Genomic DNA, 19822 nt, shown 5'->3' with positions numbered 1-19822 from the left:
TCAAACATTGCTCAAACTTTCAAAGTCATTAAGCTTTCAAATTTTCAAATTTCAACAAAGTCCGATATCTCGGGTTAGGGACTTCCGAATTCGATTTCGGGCATACGCCCAAGTCTCAAATCACGATACGGACCCACCGGGACTGTCAAAATACGAATCTGGGTCCGTTTGCTCAAAATGTTGACCAAAGTCAACTCAAATAGATTTTTAAGGCAAATGTTTCATATTTTCTTAGTTTTTAACATAAAATCTTTCCGGAAAAATACTCGGACTGCGCACGCAAATCGAGAAAGGCCAAAATGAGGTATTTAAAGCTTCAAAGCGCAAAATTAGGTTCTAAAATATAAGATATTATAGATATTTATTATAATGATAGGTATTCTCATGTTAGTATTATATTACCAGGTCTTAAGCTTACAATTTTAATTTCGTTTAAATTTGTACTAATGCTTTTCATTAGTATTTAGGGCATTCAATTATTCATAACATCAGTGGTTTTATCCATGTAAAATAGTAGCGAGCAATTCAAACTATGTATTAAAGACAACGTACTAATATTGTCAATATATAACAATCAGAGACCGATCTAAAATTCAAAAACAAATATACCATTAAGGTGTTTAGTATTGAATTCATCTATTTGCTGCTGTGTGCCATATGGATACAAAATCTGGATTTCTATCACTTGATAACTTTAAAACAGCACCCTCAAGTATTCAACGGCAACCCAAGTTGGAATCCTTGAAAGGTATGTAGACTAAAAAATAGAATAGAGTTATTTTTGTAGCACTTCGCCCCTCTTTCCATTTAATATATTTTTATTATTTTTTCGATTTTTTTCCAAAATAATAATAATAATAATAATAATAATAATAATAATAATAATAATAATAATAAATAGGTTCCGAACCAAAGGTGTGATCTAGTAGTCAATGAAGTGGATTTGGGATCATGAGGTTTCAGTAGAGGCAGAGCTAGAATTTGAACCTTGTGGGTTCGGGATTCTAGTTTATTTATGTTACTGGGTTCTAAATTAAATTTATACATATTCAATAAATTTTTTAATTAAGACAATTATAGGGTTTGGATCAAAATTACCGGGTTCGGCCGGCAAGTCCTATGCTAGCTTCGATCCGCCCCTAGTTTCAGATTCAATTCTCAACCGAGACTAAAAATATTAGGTGATGATTACATACGTAATACATCATAAACAAATCTGGTAATGTATATATAGTGAATCATACAAACATTATAAATTTAAACAATCCTTGCATTCAAATCCCTATTTTATTCAAGAACAGAAAGCCATTCTCTTGACTTTCCTTCTTTTCATACAAAATACAAAGACAAAACACGAACACAAATGCATAACAGGGATTTGAAGCAAAGTACATCGAAACTGGACATAAGTGTACGTACTTTTAGAGGCTATATTTCTGTCACAACCCAAAACCCACTCACTACTAGAAAATTGTCTTAAACCATCTAAAAATACCGATCGAAATCGGTCAAAAACTAAAAGAACCGACCGATTTTCGACCGACTTTAATCCGTCGAAATTAAGTTGGTCGGTAAAAAATAGCGACCGAAGTCGGTCGCAATTTCCGACCGATATCATAATCGACCATCTTCTTCTTCAAAATATCTCTTTGCATTTCAGCATCTTCCAATTTTCTTTTAAGACTACTAATCAAAATCACAATTCTTGGAGGTAATTCATTATCCTGCCACTCCCAATAACCACGTGATTTCTTCTGTAAAAATAACACAACAAAAATAAACCCAAATATTTCATGAGAATCCTAAGAACGCTAGAATGCTTTTGAGAATTAAAAGAACACTATTAGCCATAAATGAAGCTGACTTACCTCAGATTTTGGGCACTTAAAAAAGTGCCTACCCGCATTTTTCAGAAGTATATGCTGTAAAATGGTGGGCAATAAGACCACAAAGACACCTCTTCTTCGACCCATATAATGAACTAGAACAATCAGATATATTTATAAAGAGATCAGGGGATTAACCGAGTAAGTAGGCCGAAAATAGTGATGGAACCTTAATCTAATTTGGAATTGAAGAAAGATAGAGAACCCTAGCGGAAAAACTGTGGGGAAGTCGTTTGATTTGGTGTTTGGGTAAAAGGGGGAGGGGTGGATGAAATAAGTCGGGGAGGGGTAGCGTAGCGTAGCGAGGGGTTTGGTAAAAAAATATTGGGGGTGGGTTGATTAAGACACGTGTCATGTCCTAATTTTTTTGGACAAAGGGAGTAGTCATTAGTAAAAAAGGTAGTACTAGGCTCATTCTTTAACGACAAGGTCATTAGTAGGCTCAAGTTGAAACAACGGTTATAAGTGATTCATTTCGAATAACACAAGGTCATTTTTGGGCCTTTTCGCAAAATAGAAAGATAAAGTTGGTGTCGTGAATTTCCTCTTCTTCTTCTTTTGTTTTTGGAAATTTCATGCTATTCGATTTTAAAATGTTACTAAATTGTTATCTAATTCATTTACTGACCATTAGTGAGGTTTTTATAAACACTTAAATTGGGTAGACACAGTATGCATTTACTGAGGATCTATCATCTGCGAAAGATAGTCTTTAATATTGCTGGTCCATCCTATACTACTTAATATAGCTGAAGAGAAATAACTCACACTTATTGCATATGTTGGGTATCGAATTTTCTTCTATCTTTTTAGCGTCTTTTGTTGTTACTCTTTTTGGTATTTAAAAAGTTTTGAAGACTTTATGCCACGATCCAAACCGCAAGGCTACGACGAGCAATTGGTGTCTTACTCAACCGAGTACCAACGTAACATATCTTTCTAATCATACCATCATGGGTAAGTGTGCCAGAAGTACCGTCATGAGATAACCAGAATAAAACTTAAGGGAATACTCGACATAGGATGACCCAACATGGTATACAAACTCATACATGTGATATACGGGCCTATACGACCGAAATAATTATTTGTACACTCAAAATATAGGCCGACAAGATCATACAATCATTCATATACATGACATATGTCTACAAGCCTCTAAGAGTACATAAACGTCATAAAGGCCGGGACGGGGCTCCGCCATACCAATCTATACATATCCAAAGCATAATGACCATATCACGTTTTTCTTGTATTTCTAGATTAAAACTTGAAATGGAGACATCCACCACAGGAGAACATGTCTCTATATAATCAACGCCAGGATATTTACAAATCTTCTTGTGATACAAGTCGTCTTTATATCTATCGACTTGACCCTTTTTTTCGCACAAGAACACATTTATACCTCTACTGGCTTTATACTTTCAGGTGTTGGGACTATCCGTCATATTTTTCAGGTGAAATCAATTTTCATTGCGTATTTTTTATTTGGCCAAACTGTCCAAATTTCATGACAGATTTGAGCTCAAGATCCTTGTCAATATATATAATAATATTGAGCGCTACATTATATTAACAATATCGTCGACGATCATTTTATATCGGTTCTACTATTACCCAATAAAGACATAACTTATTGAGATTTTTTTATCTTATTATTTTCAGGTACATGAGCCTCTCCCATGAGGTCTTATGAAGTGTTATGTCGTGGTACTCTTTTAGAGCACTTGCCTCCTTATTATGACCATCTTGAACATTTGCTCCTCTCCTTCTTCGAGGAGTTTTATCTTTGGAACCGATTAGTCTATTATGCTTTATGCATGCCATAGACTCTATTCATTATGAACTTTATTTTATTTGGAGCATTAGCAGCTGAATATGACATTTAGTTTTGGGTCAGCAAATACGCCTGAAAATATTTTGCAAATGAATTATCACTTGAACTTCAAGTTCACATTTTCTCGTACGAGGATCTAGATGTACTCATAATAATTCATTACATGCATTATTTTTTCAGCTGCCCATTTTCTCCCATATTCTTGGGATCACCAACATATATCCCTAGCCTTATTTGGGGATCCATCTTTGTGCATTGTGGTGGAACAATTAGATCATATAGCACATTCATATTTCTAGATGAAAATTATTTGGTTCCTGACCCTGAATCGATTGTGATAGGGAGAACTTATCATAACTTGGCTAGATGCATACAAGTGTTATTGTATATTAAATAATACATCACATACCAAATTTTATTTTGGCAGTTTTGTTCTCATAACCAATGGTTTAGATATAATTGGAGACATACAATTTCTGCTAAACCAACTTGGATTTAAACCAGTATTATCAAGATAAATCATCATAATTTATATTCTGGAACTATGCTCTAATAATTTGAGTAATCAATCTTGCAAAAGCCAAACTGCAAGTTGATAACAAATGCACATGCTACCATGAAATAGATGCATCTATTAAAATCATATAATAGTAAACGATCCACATGGAAGGTGACTGGGCCCATATATTTATCACCTTTTATTCGTTCCAGAAATCAAGGGATTCAATCCCAACCTTAACTGGTATATCATGAGAATAAGCAGCACAATTGTTGAAGAATCTTATATTTCTTCAATATATGCCAATGTAATTTTCAATTAATTTTTCGCATCATAATTGAACCGAGATGGTCAACCGGTCATGCCAACTAATATTTATTTCAGTAAACCTCTAGTTTACTTGTGGCTTTTGATTGCATCATAATGCTTATACCTGTGTAGTACAAATAGAAGAAAAGTCAGGTAACTTTTCATTTATTTATTTTTCTTCCTTAACTCTTATCAAAAGAGAAATAGTGATCGAAACAACATTCCAAAAATCCAGGGGCATAAATGCAACAAGTGTAAAACTAAAGGGGGGGCATGTACAAATTCATCTACTTAGCGCCATTTTCATCTCAATTTTTTGAAAAACTACGAATTGCTAAAAATAGGGCGGGTTAGGGCTTCGAATTGTTCATAACTTTTTTGGGGTTTCTATTTCAGCAAGTTATCAAGTGAGTCTGAGTCCAATTTGTTGAAAAGTTCACCTTTTTAAGTTAAAATGGCAAATTACTATGACATTGATGATATCTTAGCTGAAGAAGAGGTATTCCTTGTTCTTGATTTTTTTTAATGCTTTTTTTAAGCTATTGGTGGAAAAATATATATGGGTTTGATAATATTTTTGGAATTCAGCTTGTTCCAGCTGTGTTCTTGCAAACAGCTAATGAAGTTGGGATTTTTGACTGTGCTGATGACACTAACAAGGTAAATTTCTGAGGGAATTTTATGTTGAATCGATTTTATTTTTCGTGTTTAAGTTATACACACTGATATTGTATTAATTTATTTATACCATTAGTGTAATTTAACATAGTATAACATGTAACTTATCATTTATTCTAGGTTATGCGTATTAAATAAGTAGTTATATGTTATTACCTTTTAAAAGAAGGGTCGGATCTACCACATAACTTATGGGTTCACTGAACTCAATAACTTTTGACTAGACCTTGTATATGTATTAAGAAATTTACGAAATATCTATAGATATTTGACTGTGAAGTGTGAACTCAATTTTTATTGTATATTAACTTGAGATTGATGTAGTTAGGAACCCATAAATTCCAAACTCTGAAGTCTCTGTTTAAGTGACCTGATTGTGCAAATAAATTTTACACCTTCAGTGCATAGAAATTTTCATGACCAAATTTTGATGGTTATTTTTTACCTTCAAATACAGGTGGAAGCTGGTACACAAGTAGAAATGCCCTTTTGGCTTGCCCAGGAGTTATATGTGAGACAGGCGGTGTCTATCAAAGTTCCTCCATATTTTGACACGAAGTAAAGTTCTTAATGTTTCTTATCATGGTTTCATGTTTATGTTTATTTGAAACACAAGTGGAATTAGTTAAGTATGCAAAAAGTGGCAGTTAATGGAAGAGATGTTGGATTTATGGACACTTGGTCTTACTTGTGCCGACATCAATTTGTTATCTTTAAAAATCAGTTAAAAGATTGTAGATTGGTTGATGTTCTCTTCAGACTGATGACAATCTGCTATATTCAGACTCTTTCATGTGCTGTCTAAAACTCGCCGTATCTCATATGATAATTCACACCGGTGATTTTTTTATAGATCAATAATAGATCCAAGTTCCAGCATTTGAAAATTTCCACCCATCTGTTTCTTGTATGTTAATTTACCAGAGCCAAAACGAGGAATGAGATAGGAGCTGATGCAGCACATGTGGATCTGAGAAGTTTATGCCCGTACTTTTATAATTTTGGATGCAAGATAGCACGTCTGTGAGTTCTTCTTGTCTTTGTTCCTTTCTGCCTGCAATTGTTATATTACCTTGCACCCGTTTCTTCTTTTGCAAAACCTCCCAAAACCCCAAGTAGAGGAAGCTGATGTAGATTTATCGATCTTATATCACAATAGTGACCAATTAATGTGAGAAATGATTGTGCTCATGTTAAAAAAGAGTGGATCAGAAAGCTGCAGGGAAGAGAGCTTTTAATAGAAACTGATGCAGCTCATATTATTTTATGTGAAGCATGGCGTTTTACCCTGAAACTCGTTCAGTTCATGGTACTTTATGTTAAGCACTTTACTTGAACATTTATAGCACCCATAGTTGAGCCAAAGTGCTGCTGGAAGAACTTAATATAATCCGAATAGTGCCGAGAGGTAATAGTTTTCACATTAGCCGAGTTATGGGAAGTGGTGATTGGTGGTGAATATTGAGGAAACGATGCTACATTTAGAGCATAAATATGACCTTGATGACTTTACAACGGCATCACTTAGATGCTCCCCCAGTTCAAGGTTGTTTGTCTTTTTTTTTTCCCCCCCTACAATGCGAGCCCAAAGAAAAACATAGGAGAGAAGGTCCAACAGTTCAACAATGCTATGCAAATGTTAGCTGATGAAGCTCTTGTTAGTCCTTACAAGATATGGTGATACCCTCTGACACGGTGCTCACATTCTTGCTGATTCTGCATATGCAGTCATGAAAGATGGAATTATCCAAATGAATTGAAGAGTTTTTGGGTAGACTACGGATACAGAGTCGTTTTCTGTTGGAAATATTATGCGAATAAAGTGTTCCTGTTAAAAGCAGAAAAGGACATTTCTTGAGGTTAGGTGTTTAAACTTAGGAGTGTGCTTCGTGGTTGATTTTATCCTTTGTAGATGAAAAAGCTGGAAACACAAAATATTATTGAGCAGAGTTGAAACGGGCCTTTCTTTTGGTTACACTTGTGCAAAATCAGGACCTAATATGGAAGGGAAACCTGAAGTCGTTCTCCCCCCTGTTTGATTATGAGCTGTCTTTTGCAGAAATTATAAAAATATCTGTTCATTCTGTGGCACAATCTGTATATGGTAGTGCAAGATCTTAGCTACTTTTGATTTGATAGTGAACCAGTAATCAATAGTCTTAACTATTCCCAGTTCTCTTTTGCTACATTAATAAATGATGTGGTTGGTATGCATCTTTCATCTTCAAATTCTGGTACTTTTGAGTGTGTCTAGAAGTACATTTGCAGCTCTTGTTGCCTAAAGTTTGTTGTTTCTCCTGATTTTCTTTCCTTCAAACCTAGATGCTAATTTGATGTTTCTTCAGGTCGACATTACCTTATATTTTATGTCTTTCTTATTGGACAGGATTGGTGAGAAAACCATTGGGCCTCTACTTCTGGTTGCATTTCAAACAAGATACAGAGAAGTCCTCATCAAGTCTCATACTGCAGCATCAATTGTGGCTCCCAAGCACTTGACTCTTCTCACAAAAGAAGAGACTAAACGTGAGAAAACTCTTATAACCTTTTGATTCCTATCCAGAATAACCCCCCTTTTCCCAAATAAAGAAAAAGAAAACAAAATTAAATGTCTTCTGACTAGTGTCGCTTACACAGTTCATTTGAGAATCTCATTGAAAAAGCTTCTTTGAAGTTCTGGACAACAAAGATGTGATTGAATCGTCGTGCTTAAAAGCTTTCCTCCCAAAAATGTGCTGTTTTTTTTCTGGAAAACAGTCTCACATTGCTTTTACGGGCCAGAAGTTAGGGGCCAGAAGACTTTTGTTCTGTTAAAATAACTTCTTTTAAGAACACCACCAAGCAAACACTTTGAAATGTTTAGCGTCGAAAAAGTATCTGATCCAAATACTTGTAAGATTCATTACTAATTTTCTGGTTTTCATTCATGGCGAAGTGTATGAAGCTGGTCAGTCCTCAACAGCAGCATTTAAGAAGTGGCGAATGGGAGGTCCTAGATTGCAGAAAGCTTCTGTACTTGGAAGAAAGAGGAAGCCAGTTGAATGAGTTTTGGTACTTGAAAAGATATGATCATTCCTACTAAGATGTGAAGATGTAGTATCTATTTGGCTATTCTATGAAATTTACTTCTTTTTTCAAGTGTATTGTAAAATTTCTGATCTGAAGACTAGCTGATGAGGCTAATATATCCATTTTTACTGCTTTAAGCTTTATTTTTTATTCATGCTCTTTTCCCCTCAAACGCAGTCAAGAAAATGGAACAACTTTTTCCTTCTTCTTACTAACATAGAAGAAAGGAAACAATATGCAAGGCTACCTGCATTAAAGAGCAGAGTCTCCAATAAACAATTATAAAAGGAAATGAATATACAGTCAAATCTCTCGATAATACTGTCGTTTGTTCCAATATTTTTTGGTTGCTATAGTAAAGTGTTGTTATAAAGGACATATCATCATAACATAAAAATCAGTTCCGATAAAAACTTGGCTTTTATAGTGAATGACTATTATGTAGGAATGCCGTTACAAAGAGGTTTCACTGTAGAAAAATTTGCTTTTATAAAAGCTGCTCAGTCTTAAGTACGAAGATTGTAAAGTAATTTCTTTCGCATCTATCTATAAAGTAATTTCTTTCGCATCTATCTAAGTTCTATACTTGTGCTAGTAGAAGGTAACAATACTCGATAAAATAATTTAGATGAACGACAAGTTAGACCAACCAGATACCAATCTTCTATCTATATAGAATTGGAGAAGCAAAGTCATATTATTGTGTCAAGTGTCAAAACAAAAATTAAACATGTGTCCAATTTTAGTACAAACCTCCAACTAATTTGGAGGTTCAAAAATAATTTAAAATAGAAATTTAAATATATGCTAATGCAGTTGGACATCTGATTCCCATGTTTCATCTGCAATTTTTTTATTTGTTAAAAGAAGTTTACAAGGTTTAAAACTTTCATGTTTGTTCTGCGCATTTTTTTTTTAATTTGTTAAAAGAAGTTCACAACGTTTAAAACTTCCACATGTTTGTTGTGCGAGTTTTTCTTTAATTTGTTTACAGAAGTTCACAAGCTTTAAAACTTCCAATTTAGTATACATCTACTTTGACTTCCATGTTTGTTGGTATATTTTTTTTTAATTTGTTAAACCTGAAAATTCAAAAAAAAAAATTACTTTAATCCACGTCTGGAGTTGACTCCCATGTTTGGATTTCCATTCTCTTTTTGCTTTGGTCAGAATTAAGAACTTTACAAATATGGCTACAAAACTTCATGACATAGACAAATTTCAAGCAACGCCATGCAATAAAATTTAAAAGTTAGAGTAGTTCGAATGTGGGAAATACCGGATCGCTACAAGCCTGAAATACCTTATTCGATAGAGTTGGTATTACTAATGCAAAGGTAATATATTTATAATTGCTTTTACTTTTTTCTTCCTCTTCTCTGCTGCTATGGTTCATAAGTTTTTCAAAATTTTCAAATAGATGAAAATTTCTACGTGAAACTATTTGCGTAGTACCCTTATTTCTCTTTCTGTTTCTAACGTTATTTCCCAATTGTTTATTAGTTTCCAGCAATACTCAAAAAGATGAAACTACCTACTTGAAGTGATTATGTGGTGTAGTCTTATTTCTATTTCTGTTTGTGAACATTTGATTGATAATTGTTTACTAATTCCAGCAAAAAAAAATTATTACCAATATATTACATCTTATATAATCCATCTGAGAAACAAAATATGATGTTCCTCCTGAAATTGCTGCAAATTCTAACAATATGCATATATTTTGCCAAAGGAAGTTACAATGTTTATTGACAATTGTTTAATCTCTATAACTACTGCAAATTCTAAAAATATGCGCATTCTGCCTAAAAAATTTACAATGTTTGTTGACAATTGTTTATTAATTTCCAGCACTAACAATTTATACCAATCTAATACATCCTAACAATTAATATGATTTTCTAGGGTGATCGTATATATGCCTCAATCAGGAAGCATGTTACTAAGTTCTTTAGGAATAAGATACAGGAACTCGGCTTATATCGCATGACCTACTTTGTTATCGTAGCAAATAATTTGAAATTAAAGACTACGACACACAATTTGAGGCTGACATTTACGGAGAGGACAATAGTTGAGAAAACTACTGATGCTTCAAATTCATGTAAACCACTATTAAATATTTTATTTTTCGTTAATCTTATTATTAATTTCATGTAGCTAAACTAAACTTTAACATTTTATTGTATTTAATTATTTCATATTTTTCTGTTATTTCAGAAGCTGACTTAGCAGAAGATGAATTGAAAAATCGTTGTTTGCAAAAGCTTGATTTTTTTTTAAAAAGGATGTGGAAGAAATTTTCAGGACTTTCCAACAATGCCAAAGCCTATTTATAATGCGGAAGAAGTTGACAACAATAATCCGGGATGCATTGCGTTATAATAAACGCGCTTTGGCAGAGGAACATCAACAACTAATAAGGAATTTGACAGATGAACAAAAGTCAATTTATGAAAAAATAATAAGAGATATGAATGAAGACAAAGGTGAATTTTTCTTTTTATATGGTTTTGGAGGAACATGTAAGACTTTTATTTGGAGAACTCTGTCTTCTGCCATAAAATCTAGAGGAGATATTGTGTTAACTATTGCATCTAGCGGGATTGCATCTCTGTTATTATCAGGTGGTCGAATAGCTCATTCAAGATTAGTGATTCCTCTAAATCTAACTGAAGATTCAACATGTAATATCAAGCAAGCTACTCCTTTAGCAAATTTAATTATCAAGGCAAAGTTGATTATTTGGGATGAGGCACCCATGATGCATAGATATTATTTTGAAGCTCTTGATACTTTAAGAGATATTCTTAGATTTAAAGATGCATCCAATTTAGACCGACCATTTGGAGGTAAAATAATTATTCTTGGTAGTGACTTTAGACAAATATTACCTGTCATTCCAAAAGGTACTAGACAAGATATTGTTAATGCATCTCTCAATTCTTCTTATTTGTAGCCTCACTGTCAACTCTTAAAGTTAACAAAGAATGTGAGATTGCAAGGTAATGAAATAGGGACTCATCTGAATGAGTTGAGAGTTTTTTCAGATTGGATTTTGGCAATTGGCGATGGTATGGTTGGTACTTCTGTTGATGGCTATGAAAAAGTCCAAACACCAAATGATCTTTTGATAAAATAATCTGTTGATCCAATATCTGCAATTGTAGAAAGTACATATCCTGATTTCAATAATCGTTGCAGTAATATAGGATACCTCCGATAAAGAGTCATTCTTGCTCCAACTCTTGATATGGTGGAATCAATCAACGAATATATGATTTCGCTTAATAAAAGTTCTGAGAAATCATATTTGAGTTCTGATACAATCTGCAGCTCTGACCATACTTATTCAACACTGGAACATGTATACACACCAGAATTCTTAAATAATATTAAATGTTTAGGAGTTCCAAATCACGCTCTTACTCTAAAGGTTGGTATTTCAGTGATGTTATTAAGAAATATTCACCACTCGGCAGGATTATGTAATGGAACAAGATTGATCATAACCAAACTTGGAAATCAAGTTATTTAAGCCAAGGTTTTATCAGGACAGATGGTTGGACATAAAGTGTTTATTACAAGAATTATTCTAACTACATCTCATGCTAGAATTCCATTTAAGTTCCAACAAAGATAATTTTCAATCGTTGTATCTTTTGCCAGGACAATCAACAAAGGTCAATGACATTCATTGTCTCACGTAGAATTATTTTTGAAGAAATCTATGTTTACACACGGACAACTATATGTTTCTCTTTTCCGAGTGACAACTAGAAAAGGATTAAAAATTTTGGTTTATGGTGACAATGGACAAATAACTACTCAAGCTACAAATGTAGTATTTAAAGAAGTTTTTCGAAATTTAATCTGACACTCGAAAGATAATCAATATCTTTTTTGAGGTTTAAGTACTACTTTTCTTGCTGAGATTCATGAACCAACTGGGAAATTAGGTGCTGAGATTCTCAATAGCTTACTGCTACGTGTTATATGTTCTACTATATTATTTGATTCTGCTCTTTCTTACTTTAACAACAAAAGTATGATCAAAGTCACCATTCTGTTAATAATGCCTTCTCTATTTAGTGCTCGAATTGTTATGTGATCTCACAGCTGGGAAAACATAATGACATACGGAATGTAAGTATCTTACACATTATTATTATTATTATTATTATTATTATTATTATTATTCTCACTCTTCAAGTAATTGATTTATAAAGTAATATTTCCCTGATATAAAGAAGTTTGTCTTCAGTTCCAGCTCAATAGTTCTGAGAGACAAGTGAATTGGCTGTCAGACAAATCAAAGAGTTGAAGAATGTAGGAATTTGTCACGACCCAAAATTCAACTAGTCGTGATGGCACCTAACCCAACCTGCTAGTTAAGTCAGTTAACCACTAACCAATTCCAATAACAATTAATAAAATAATTAAGTAAAGAAATATCTGAATCTGATACAATCCCCAAGGACTGGTAGTACAAATCATGAGCTTCTAAGAATAAAGTTTACAAAGGTCATATGAAGTAAATACATCATCTGTTTGAAAAGTACATAAACAAAGTTTTATTAATCTAAGGCTACCATGAACAAGAGGCAGCTACAACCGAAACGCAAGTACATCTTCAAATCTAGATCCCAACGAACACAACAACATTAGCGGCCAACATCTGCATGCAAGGTGCAGAAGTGTAGTATGAGTACAACTAACCCTATGTACTCAATAAATAACAAGCATGACCTTAGGTTGAAAACAGTGGCGAGCTTGTACTAAGGTCAGAATCCAACTCCAATAACCAACAACAATTCATAACAATATAAAGCAAGTAATGAAAGAATTAACTCAAAGAATAAATACTCAGCTAAATCATGATGTCTGAAAATAGTTCTGCCTTTCAAGTGTATCAGTGAAAATCCCAAGTCGTTTACCGAAGTTGCCAAAAAAAATATAAGTAAGTTTGAAAACAGTAATTCTCCAAAAAATCCTTTCAACAATAAATAAAATATTTCATTTTCTTTCCAAATAGCCAGTGGAAAAATGCATCACAATGCCCATAGGCCAATATGTGTGAGAAGTCATGAATTACGTGATACCTAACAATATGAGAAAAAATACATCTATATGCTTGTATGTTATGTATGCATCTCAATGCAATGTATCTCAAAGATGAACTCATGTACTCACACTCTCAGAGTACTCAATCTCATTGTCTCACACTTTCCACTCATCATGCTCAATCACTCGGTACTGTATATGGTCAATCCGGCCCAGGAAAGATCCATCCCGGAATATAAATATCAACTGATCATCAGTCACTCAGTACCGGGTAGGGCCAATCCAGCTCGTGGAGAAGATCCATCCCCAAGTATAAATACTTCGGTCAAGATCCATGTCCAAGGAAGATTCATCCCTCAATATAAATCAACCACGCTCACTAGGGGTGTGTGCAGACTCCTTCAGCCCAAACGCTATCATAAATCAGTATAACCACTGCGGCATGCAGCCCGATCCCACAAATGTCACTCATAATCAGACACTCGGCCTCACTCAATCATCAATCTCTCTAGTCTCTCTCTCACGAGCTCACAATGACATGAACTAGCCAAAAATGATTATATGATGTATCAATAAATAACAACAGAAACTGAGAAATGATATGCAATGAATGTATATGACTGAGTATGACATTGCAACGTAAACAAATAACTCAACAGTAATAATGACCTCAATGGGTCCAACAAGGTAAGCATGTAGCCTAGACATGGCTTCTAACATGAATCAGAGCTCGATAACTCTAGTACGTAGAGATTTCATGATTACAGATAAGTTGAGGTAACTACACATCACCACAGAACTAACAGAGTCATAATTCACACGGTGCACGCCCACACGCCCGTCACCTAGCATGTACGTCACCTCAACACCAAGCACATAACACGTATAGCTAGGGTTCATACCCTCAGCTCCAGGATTAGAAGAGCTACTTACCTCGAACAAGACGAATCCAATGTCGAGCAAGCTAAACAATGTTCCAAAAATTCTATTTTGCGCGTATCCACTCCTGAACGGCTCGAATCTAGTCACAATTAATTTTATTCAGTCCACACAATTATAAGAATTAATTTCATATCAAAATACTAATGTTTTTCCATAAAATCTGAAATTACACTCAAAAATCGCTCGTGGTCTCATATCTTGGAATCCGACAAAACTCACAAAATCCGATAATCCATCCAATTATAAGTTCAACCATACTAATTTCACTCAAATCCGACTCTGAGTCGGTATTCAAAACTCGAAAATTCATTTTATGAAATTATCGAAGTTTCCTTCGATTTCTCTTGAAGATTCGATAATCTTACACCAAAAATGAAGATTAATTCACGAAGTATAATCACAAGGGAGTCAAGAAGACCTACCCCAAGTTGTGTGAAAAACTTTCTCTCAAAAATCGCCCAAACCGAGCTCCAAATTTCGAAAAATAAAGAAAGAAACCAAAACCCACGATTTTATCTTCTGTCCAGTCATTCCGCTTCTGCAGACAAGAGGTCGCATCTGCGACCTTCGCTTCTGCGGAAGAAGTTTCTATCTGCAAGTGTGGTCGCTTCTGCAATGTGCAAATCGCATTTGCGGTCGCGCTTCTGCGCGCGTTGGGCCGCTTCTGCGCCCGCATGTCCGCATCTACAGCCTTTGTCCAAAGCCTCCCTGGTCGCTTCTACGGCTCCTTTGTCGCTTCTACGACCATCGCACCTGCGAGCCCATTCCCGCAGGTGCGAAGAGATCAGCAATAGAAAAGTTCCAGCATTTCCTTAAGTCCAAATGCGATCCGTTAATCATCTAAAACTCACTCGAGGCCCCCGGGACCTCAACCAAATACACCAACAAATTCTAAAATATCATACAAACTTAGTTGAATTCTTAAATCACATCAAACAATGCTAAAAACACGAATTACACCTCAAATCAAAATCTATGAACTTTGAACTTTCAAATTTTATATCTTGTGCCAAAACACATCAAATCAATCCAGAATGACTTCAAATTTTGCACACAAGTCATAAATGACATAACGAAGCCATTCCAATTTCCAGAATCGGATTCCGACCCCGATATCAAAAAGTCAACCTCCCGATCAAACTTCCCAAAAATTTGACTTTCTTTATTTCAAGCATAATTCCACTACGGACCCCCAAATAATTTTCCGGATATGCACCTAAGTCCAAAATCAACATACGAAATTATTGTAATCATCAAAACTCTATTCCGGGGTCGTTTACACATAAGTCGACGTCCGGCCAACTATTTCAACTTAAGCTTTCATCTTGGAGACTAGTGTCTCAATTCTTTTCAAAACCTTATCGGACCCGAACCAATTACCCCGGCAAGTCACATAACAGTTGTAAAGCACAAATTGAGCATTAAATGGGGGAACGGGGTTGTAATACTCAAAACTACCGACTGAGTCGTTACATTCTCCCCCACTTAAACATACGTTCGTCCTCAAAAGTGCCAAGAGTTATTTCCAAGCCATCACATCACTATTCCATCTTACCTCGTATATACCCGAGGGTAATCCCACGTCATCCTATTCTATATAGGCATGGTAACACAATACAACTGAAAATCATTAATTTAACCTTAGCCCAAAATCATTCAGAATTTCTTACAAGACCTGAATCTCACAGTTACACACTATATAAGTCTGAACAAGATGCATCGAGCCATAACCATAACCACAGATATAATCACCTAACATAATACATAACTCGCATTCTCGTAGCACCATTCCCGATCATAGTAAGTACTCAAAACCAACCAAGTACTAGTATTAAACCCACTTTCCATAAAACCTCATTCCAAAGCCTTTGTACATTGTTGATAATAAAAGAAACACGTAGAATCTCGTAACCCCTTATCAGATCAACAAGTCATAGAGCTCTCTCGCCCCAACCAGAACCATAATCACTTTCTCAGCCGACTTTCAATGTCATCCTCCCAAATATACCGTAATCAAACCTGATAGTACCCATTATAGGTCCAATGACCAGGTATTAGTAAGCGCAACTATCCCACAGACATGCAACAACTGCGCAATCCGAGTACCTAAAAATGGAAAATATCTCAAAGAAGATAACCATATTGCAAGTTCAACAAGCACCACCACAACTGCAATACTATAAGCTCATCATATATAGTAGAACCAAAACACGAATCTAACAACGGTAACCAGCTTTTCTAGAGCTCACATTAACATTAACTGCACGACACGATCACATGCCTCCAATCCCAGCATATCATACATGAGCAATTAAACAAGTACACATGTATATGATAATGAAATAAGATTCTCATGCTCCTGGGCTGGTATAAATAACACGACATAGTGTAGGCATGTGCAAAGTGTGCTATCACAACTCAAATCGGCAAGTTAACGCATAAATAGTAATTACCAAATTTTCTCAGGGAATTAGCCTCTTTATAACCTCAAGTATAGCCCAGATAGTTCTCCACAAAGGTACGAATACGAGAAACGTCATAACTTTATGCTTAACAGTCAACTCTAGGCATATCATAGCCTAAGCATCCTTCCGAGTATGAATACTTGCCCCGATGCCCGCACATGGGCTCGAACCTCACATATATGCATGCTCATAGCGCGTAGCTATCACAATTAATTAATGCAACTAATGCCTCCACTGAGTTTACATAAAACACTCACCTCAAATAGGTCGCAACCTTGAAACAATATGCTTCGGAGAACTCCCAGTTTGCAAATTTTTGGGACACATGAATCATCATAACTGATCCAATTCTAGCATTCGAATGGCTAACACATCTTTCATGCACGATCATCCCACGAGGAATACTTCCAAAATTCTTTTATGCCACATAGAAATAATTTGATTATCATGAGTCTATCGACCATGTGAGTACCACAATGCTTATTAAACATCCGTAAGTCAAAACATAATGCGCCTTCTGAAATATATACCATTCTCATGCAACACCAAGTAGTAATAATATTCATCTAGTCAAATGGAACCGCCCATGTTGTCTAAGAATTCATGACCATCCCTTCAAAACTGCACTGTTTACTTCACATACAAATCTCAATCTCGTTGCACGCGCCGCCTCTATTAGGCCATTACATGAAAACACAAGAACTTCATGAACACTCTGAGTCACCAGCAAATTACATACCCGGTCAGTTAGAATCCTTCCTCTTGATTCCTTCCAGGAGGAAATCATAATACACAACATGTTCCCCACACCGGTAGAAAATATTCAGTTCAAACCATGGTAGAAACCATCAAGAACACTTTGAAACCCATTTGCACATAACCACGCTATCTGAACTGAATTCCTCTAACTCGACCAAGCCACGTATGTCACCAAACCCAAGAATATTTCCACCAAAACATCTGTAGAGCCTCACCATATCCTAATCACCCAAAAGAACCGAGCATACCATTATCATACTGGTCTACCCTCATACCCAATTGTCTTATTTTCTCCGAGTTTCTTCTGAATAACCCTCAAGTTGACACTTCTCATGGTCAGAACACTATGATCCTCACCCAAAGCTCACTACAAGACATACTAACATAAAACCACACCTCCCTAAGGCCCATAAGCCGTTGTATTCTTCTTAAGCACCCCATAAATACCACAATCGAGACATCCATTCTAAAAGCCCTTATGTGAAATTTAAAAATATTCCTCTTCCCTTTCTTATACTGAAATGTATAATCCATAGTCATATAGAATTACCGCAAGTCTCGACACCATCCAAATGTAAATAACCAATTCTAGTGATGTACGAATCCGAAAAATTTTCAATTGCCACTTATATATATATTTTTTTGAATCCATTAGCACCTTCTCGAGAGTCACCCACTTTGCTCGAATCTAAATTGCACCGCCCAAATAGGCTGAAAGACATGTGCCCCCATTAGCATAACACCACTCAAAGAGGTAATCATGCCTTAACACCACTGATCAAATTCATACTCCGTGTGCACTACATCATTCACAAATAACAACTCACTCATCCCATGATTTTCATATACTCATAAAGCGCAATATAACCGGTATTTATAAATTTCAGTACTCGAGTCATCCTCGATCTCAACCTCTGCAAGTCATAACTAATCCACAAGTATACCTCAGACCAAAACTAAAATTTAACATATAACCATGAATTGAATTGTCAATAGCAGGCCCCCCATGTGGCCCAAAGCCATAGAGTAAAATACTCCATAACTCACAATATCCATACTTTATTACTGCCATAATACTGCAGTCAGTTCAACAAAAATTCTTCTCAAGCTCATACAACGCCAACCATAAAAATAACCCAATTGTCTGCTAAGATCGCATTCATTCTTTTAACACTCAAGTCAACATTCTCAACCAGATTCAAATTCAAATCTAAACACATATGTCTCGCTGGCAGAAAAGAAACTCTTCACTCACATTATAAGGAACACACCCACGTAGATTACTCCGCATGAGATAACCCACATGCTTAGCTTCAAATTAGTATCGTGTTATACCCTTTTCGCAGTCACAATCACTATGCAATCACTTAGTCTATCTGAGTCCAAACTCAATAACCTACCATGAGAATTTAATTTATCCCAAAATTTAACAACATGAAAGATATTTCAAAACATTCATACTCGAGACGGTACGTCACATCAAAACAAAAATCAAGCACCCAATGGTCCCTCCTATACATTTCAAGGAAACACTTCTCGTTATATTCAAATCGTCTTAACACATCCCGTAGTTACATCATACTCATCACAAATCCATTCCACTGCTCACCGACCCACAAATTCTACTCGTAGGGACATTACCGAATATATGAGTCCAAATGTACAAGTTCATACAACTGAAGCTACCGAAGCTAAGCTGCGGTCTAAACCTGGCCTCAAGTCCTCCAGGCTGGCCCATCACCAAAATACAGAATACCCATCTCGAACATTGTTCATAGAATTACAAGCCTATGATGCACAGTTGATACCGAGCGCTCACATGCGCACACGAATACGTGGAAGGAATTCAAAGAGTTATGCCTCAAGCTGAATCAATCCTGTACGATAAGGAAAGAAAGATGGGAAGTATATATACTAAATACCTTGTAGCCTCTCGAAGATGGGTATGGACGTCATCATACTGATCTGCAAGACTCTACTAGATACTTGCTCATGAGTTGTAGAGCTTATGAATCTATAGCTCTTATACCACTTTGTCACAACCCAAAATCCAACTAGTCGTGATGACACCTAACCCAACCCACTAGGTAGGCCAGTTAACCACTAACTAATTCTAATAACAATTAAGTAAAAAAATATCTTAATATAATATATTCCCCAAGGACTGGCAGTACAAATCATGAGCTTCTAAGAATAGAGTTTACAATATGTGTGAGAAGTCATGAATGACGTGATACCGTATAACATGAGAAAAAATACATCTCTATGATTGTATGTCATGTGTGCATGCCAATGCAATGTATCTCAAAGA

At 35.4% G+C, this 19822-nt stretch overlaps 2 protein-coding genes across 3 annotated transcripts; both read left to right on the top strand.

Moving 5' to 3' along the window:
• The first annotated feature begins 4852 nt into the window (after nucleotides 1-4852).
• On the top strand, nucleotides 4853-8418 carry LOC104089860 (DNA replication complex GINS protein PSF3-like). 2 transcript variants are annotated; one of them, XM_009594863.4, is made up of 6 exons: nucleotides 4853-5033; nucleotides 5123-5194; nucleotides 5670-5770; nucleotides 6137-6235; nucleotides 7599-7738; nucleotides 8148-8418. In XM_009594863.4, the coding sequence occupies exons 1-6, from the start codon at nucleotides 4989-4991 to the stop codon at nucleotides 8255-8257; spliced, it is 567 nt and encodes a 188-aa protein (XP_009593158.1). In that variant the 5' UTR covers nucleotides 4853-4988; the 3' UTR covers nucleotides 8258-8418. The 2 variants fall into 2 exon arrangements, with proteins under 2 accessions (XP_009593158.1, XP_009593159.1); XM_009594864.4 differs by lacking the exon at nucleotides 6137-6235 and having other exon boundaries at nucleotides 4867-5033.
• A 2201-nt stretch (nucleotides 8419-10619) lies between these two features.
• LOC138891393 (uncharacterized) lies at nucleotides 10620-11290 on the top strand. Its single transcript, XM_070187158.1, has 2 exons — nucleotides 10620-11133; nucleotides 11241-11290. The coding sequence occupies exons 1-2, from the start codon at nucleotides 10620-10622 to the stop codon at nucleotides 11288-11290; spliced, it is 564 nt and encodes a 187-aa protein (XP_070043259.1).
• The last annotated feature ends 8532 nt before the right edge of the window (nucleotides 11291-19822 follow it).

This window comes from Nicotiana tomentosiformis, chromosome 10, assembly GCF_000390325.3.
Source record: "Nicotiana tomentosiformis chromosome 10, ASM39032v3, whole genome shotgun sequence".
NCBI classification, from domain to species: Eukaryota; Viridiplantae; Streptophyta; class Magnoliopsida; order Solanales; family Solanaceae; genus Nicotiana; species Nicotiana tomentosiformis.
Note: the sequence above shows the minus strand (reverse complement) of the source record. Positions and strands in the feature narration are given on the sequence as shown.

What these genes read in the sequence shown, in the direction of transcription:
- LOC104089860 (XM_009594863.4), top strand. Translation starts at nt 4,989, where the DNA reads ATGGCAAATTACTATGACATTGATGATATCTTAGCTGAAGAAGAG. An exon ending in ATATCTTAGCTGAAGAAGAG is followed by an intron (nt 5,034 to 5,122) that starts GTATTCCTTGTT and finishes TTTGGAATTCAG; the next exon opens with CTTGTTCCAGCTGTGTTCTT. An exon ending in CACAAAAGAAGAGACTAAAC is followed by an intron (nt 7,739 to 8,147) that starts GTGAGAAAACTC and finishes TTCATGGCGAAG; the next exon opens with TGTATGAAGCTGGTCAGTCC.
- LOC138891393 (XM_070187158.1), top strand. Translation starts at nt 10,620, where the DNA reads ATGCGGAAGAAGTTGACAACAATAATCCGGGATGCATTGCGTTATAAT. An exon ending in TTTAGACCGACCATTTGGAG is followed by an intron (nt 11,134 to 11,240) that starts GTAAAATAATTA and finishes TCTTATTTGTAG; the next exon opens with CCTCACTGTCAACTCTTAAA.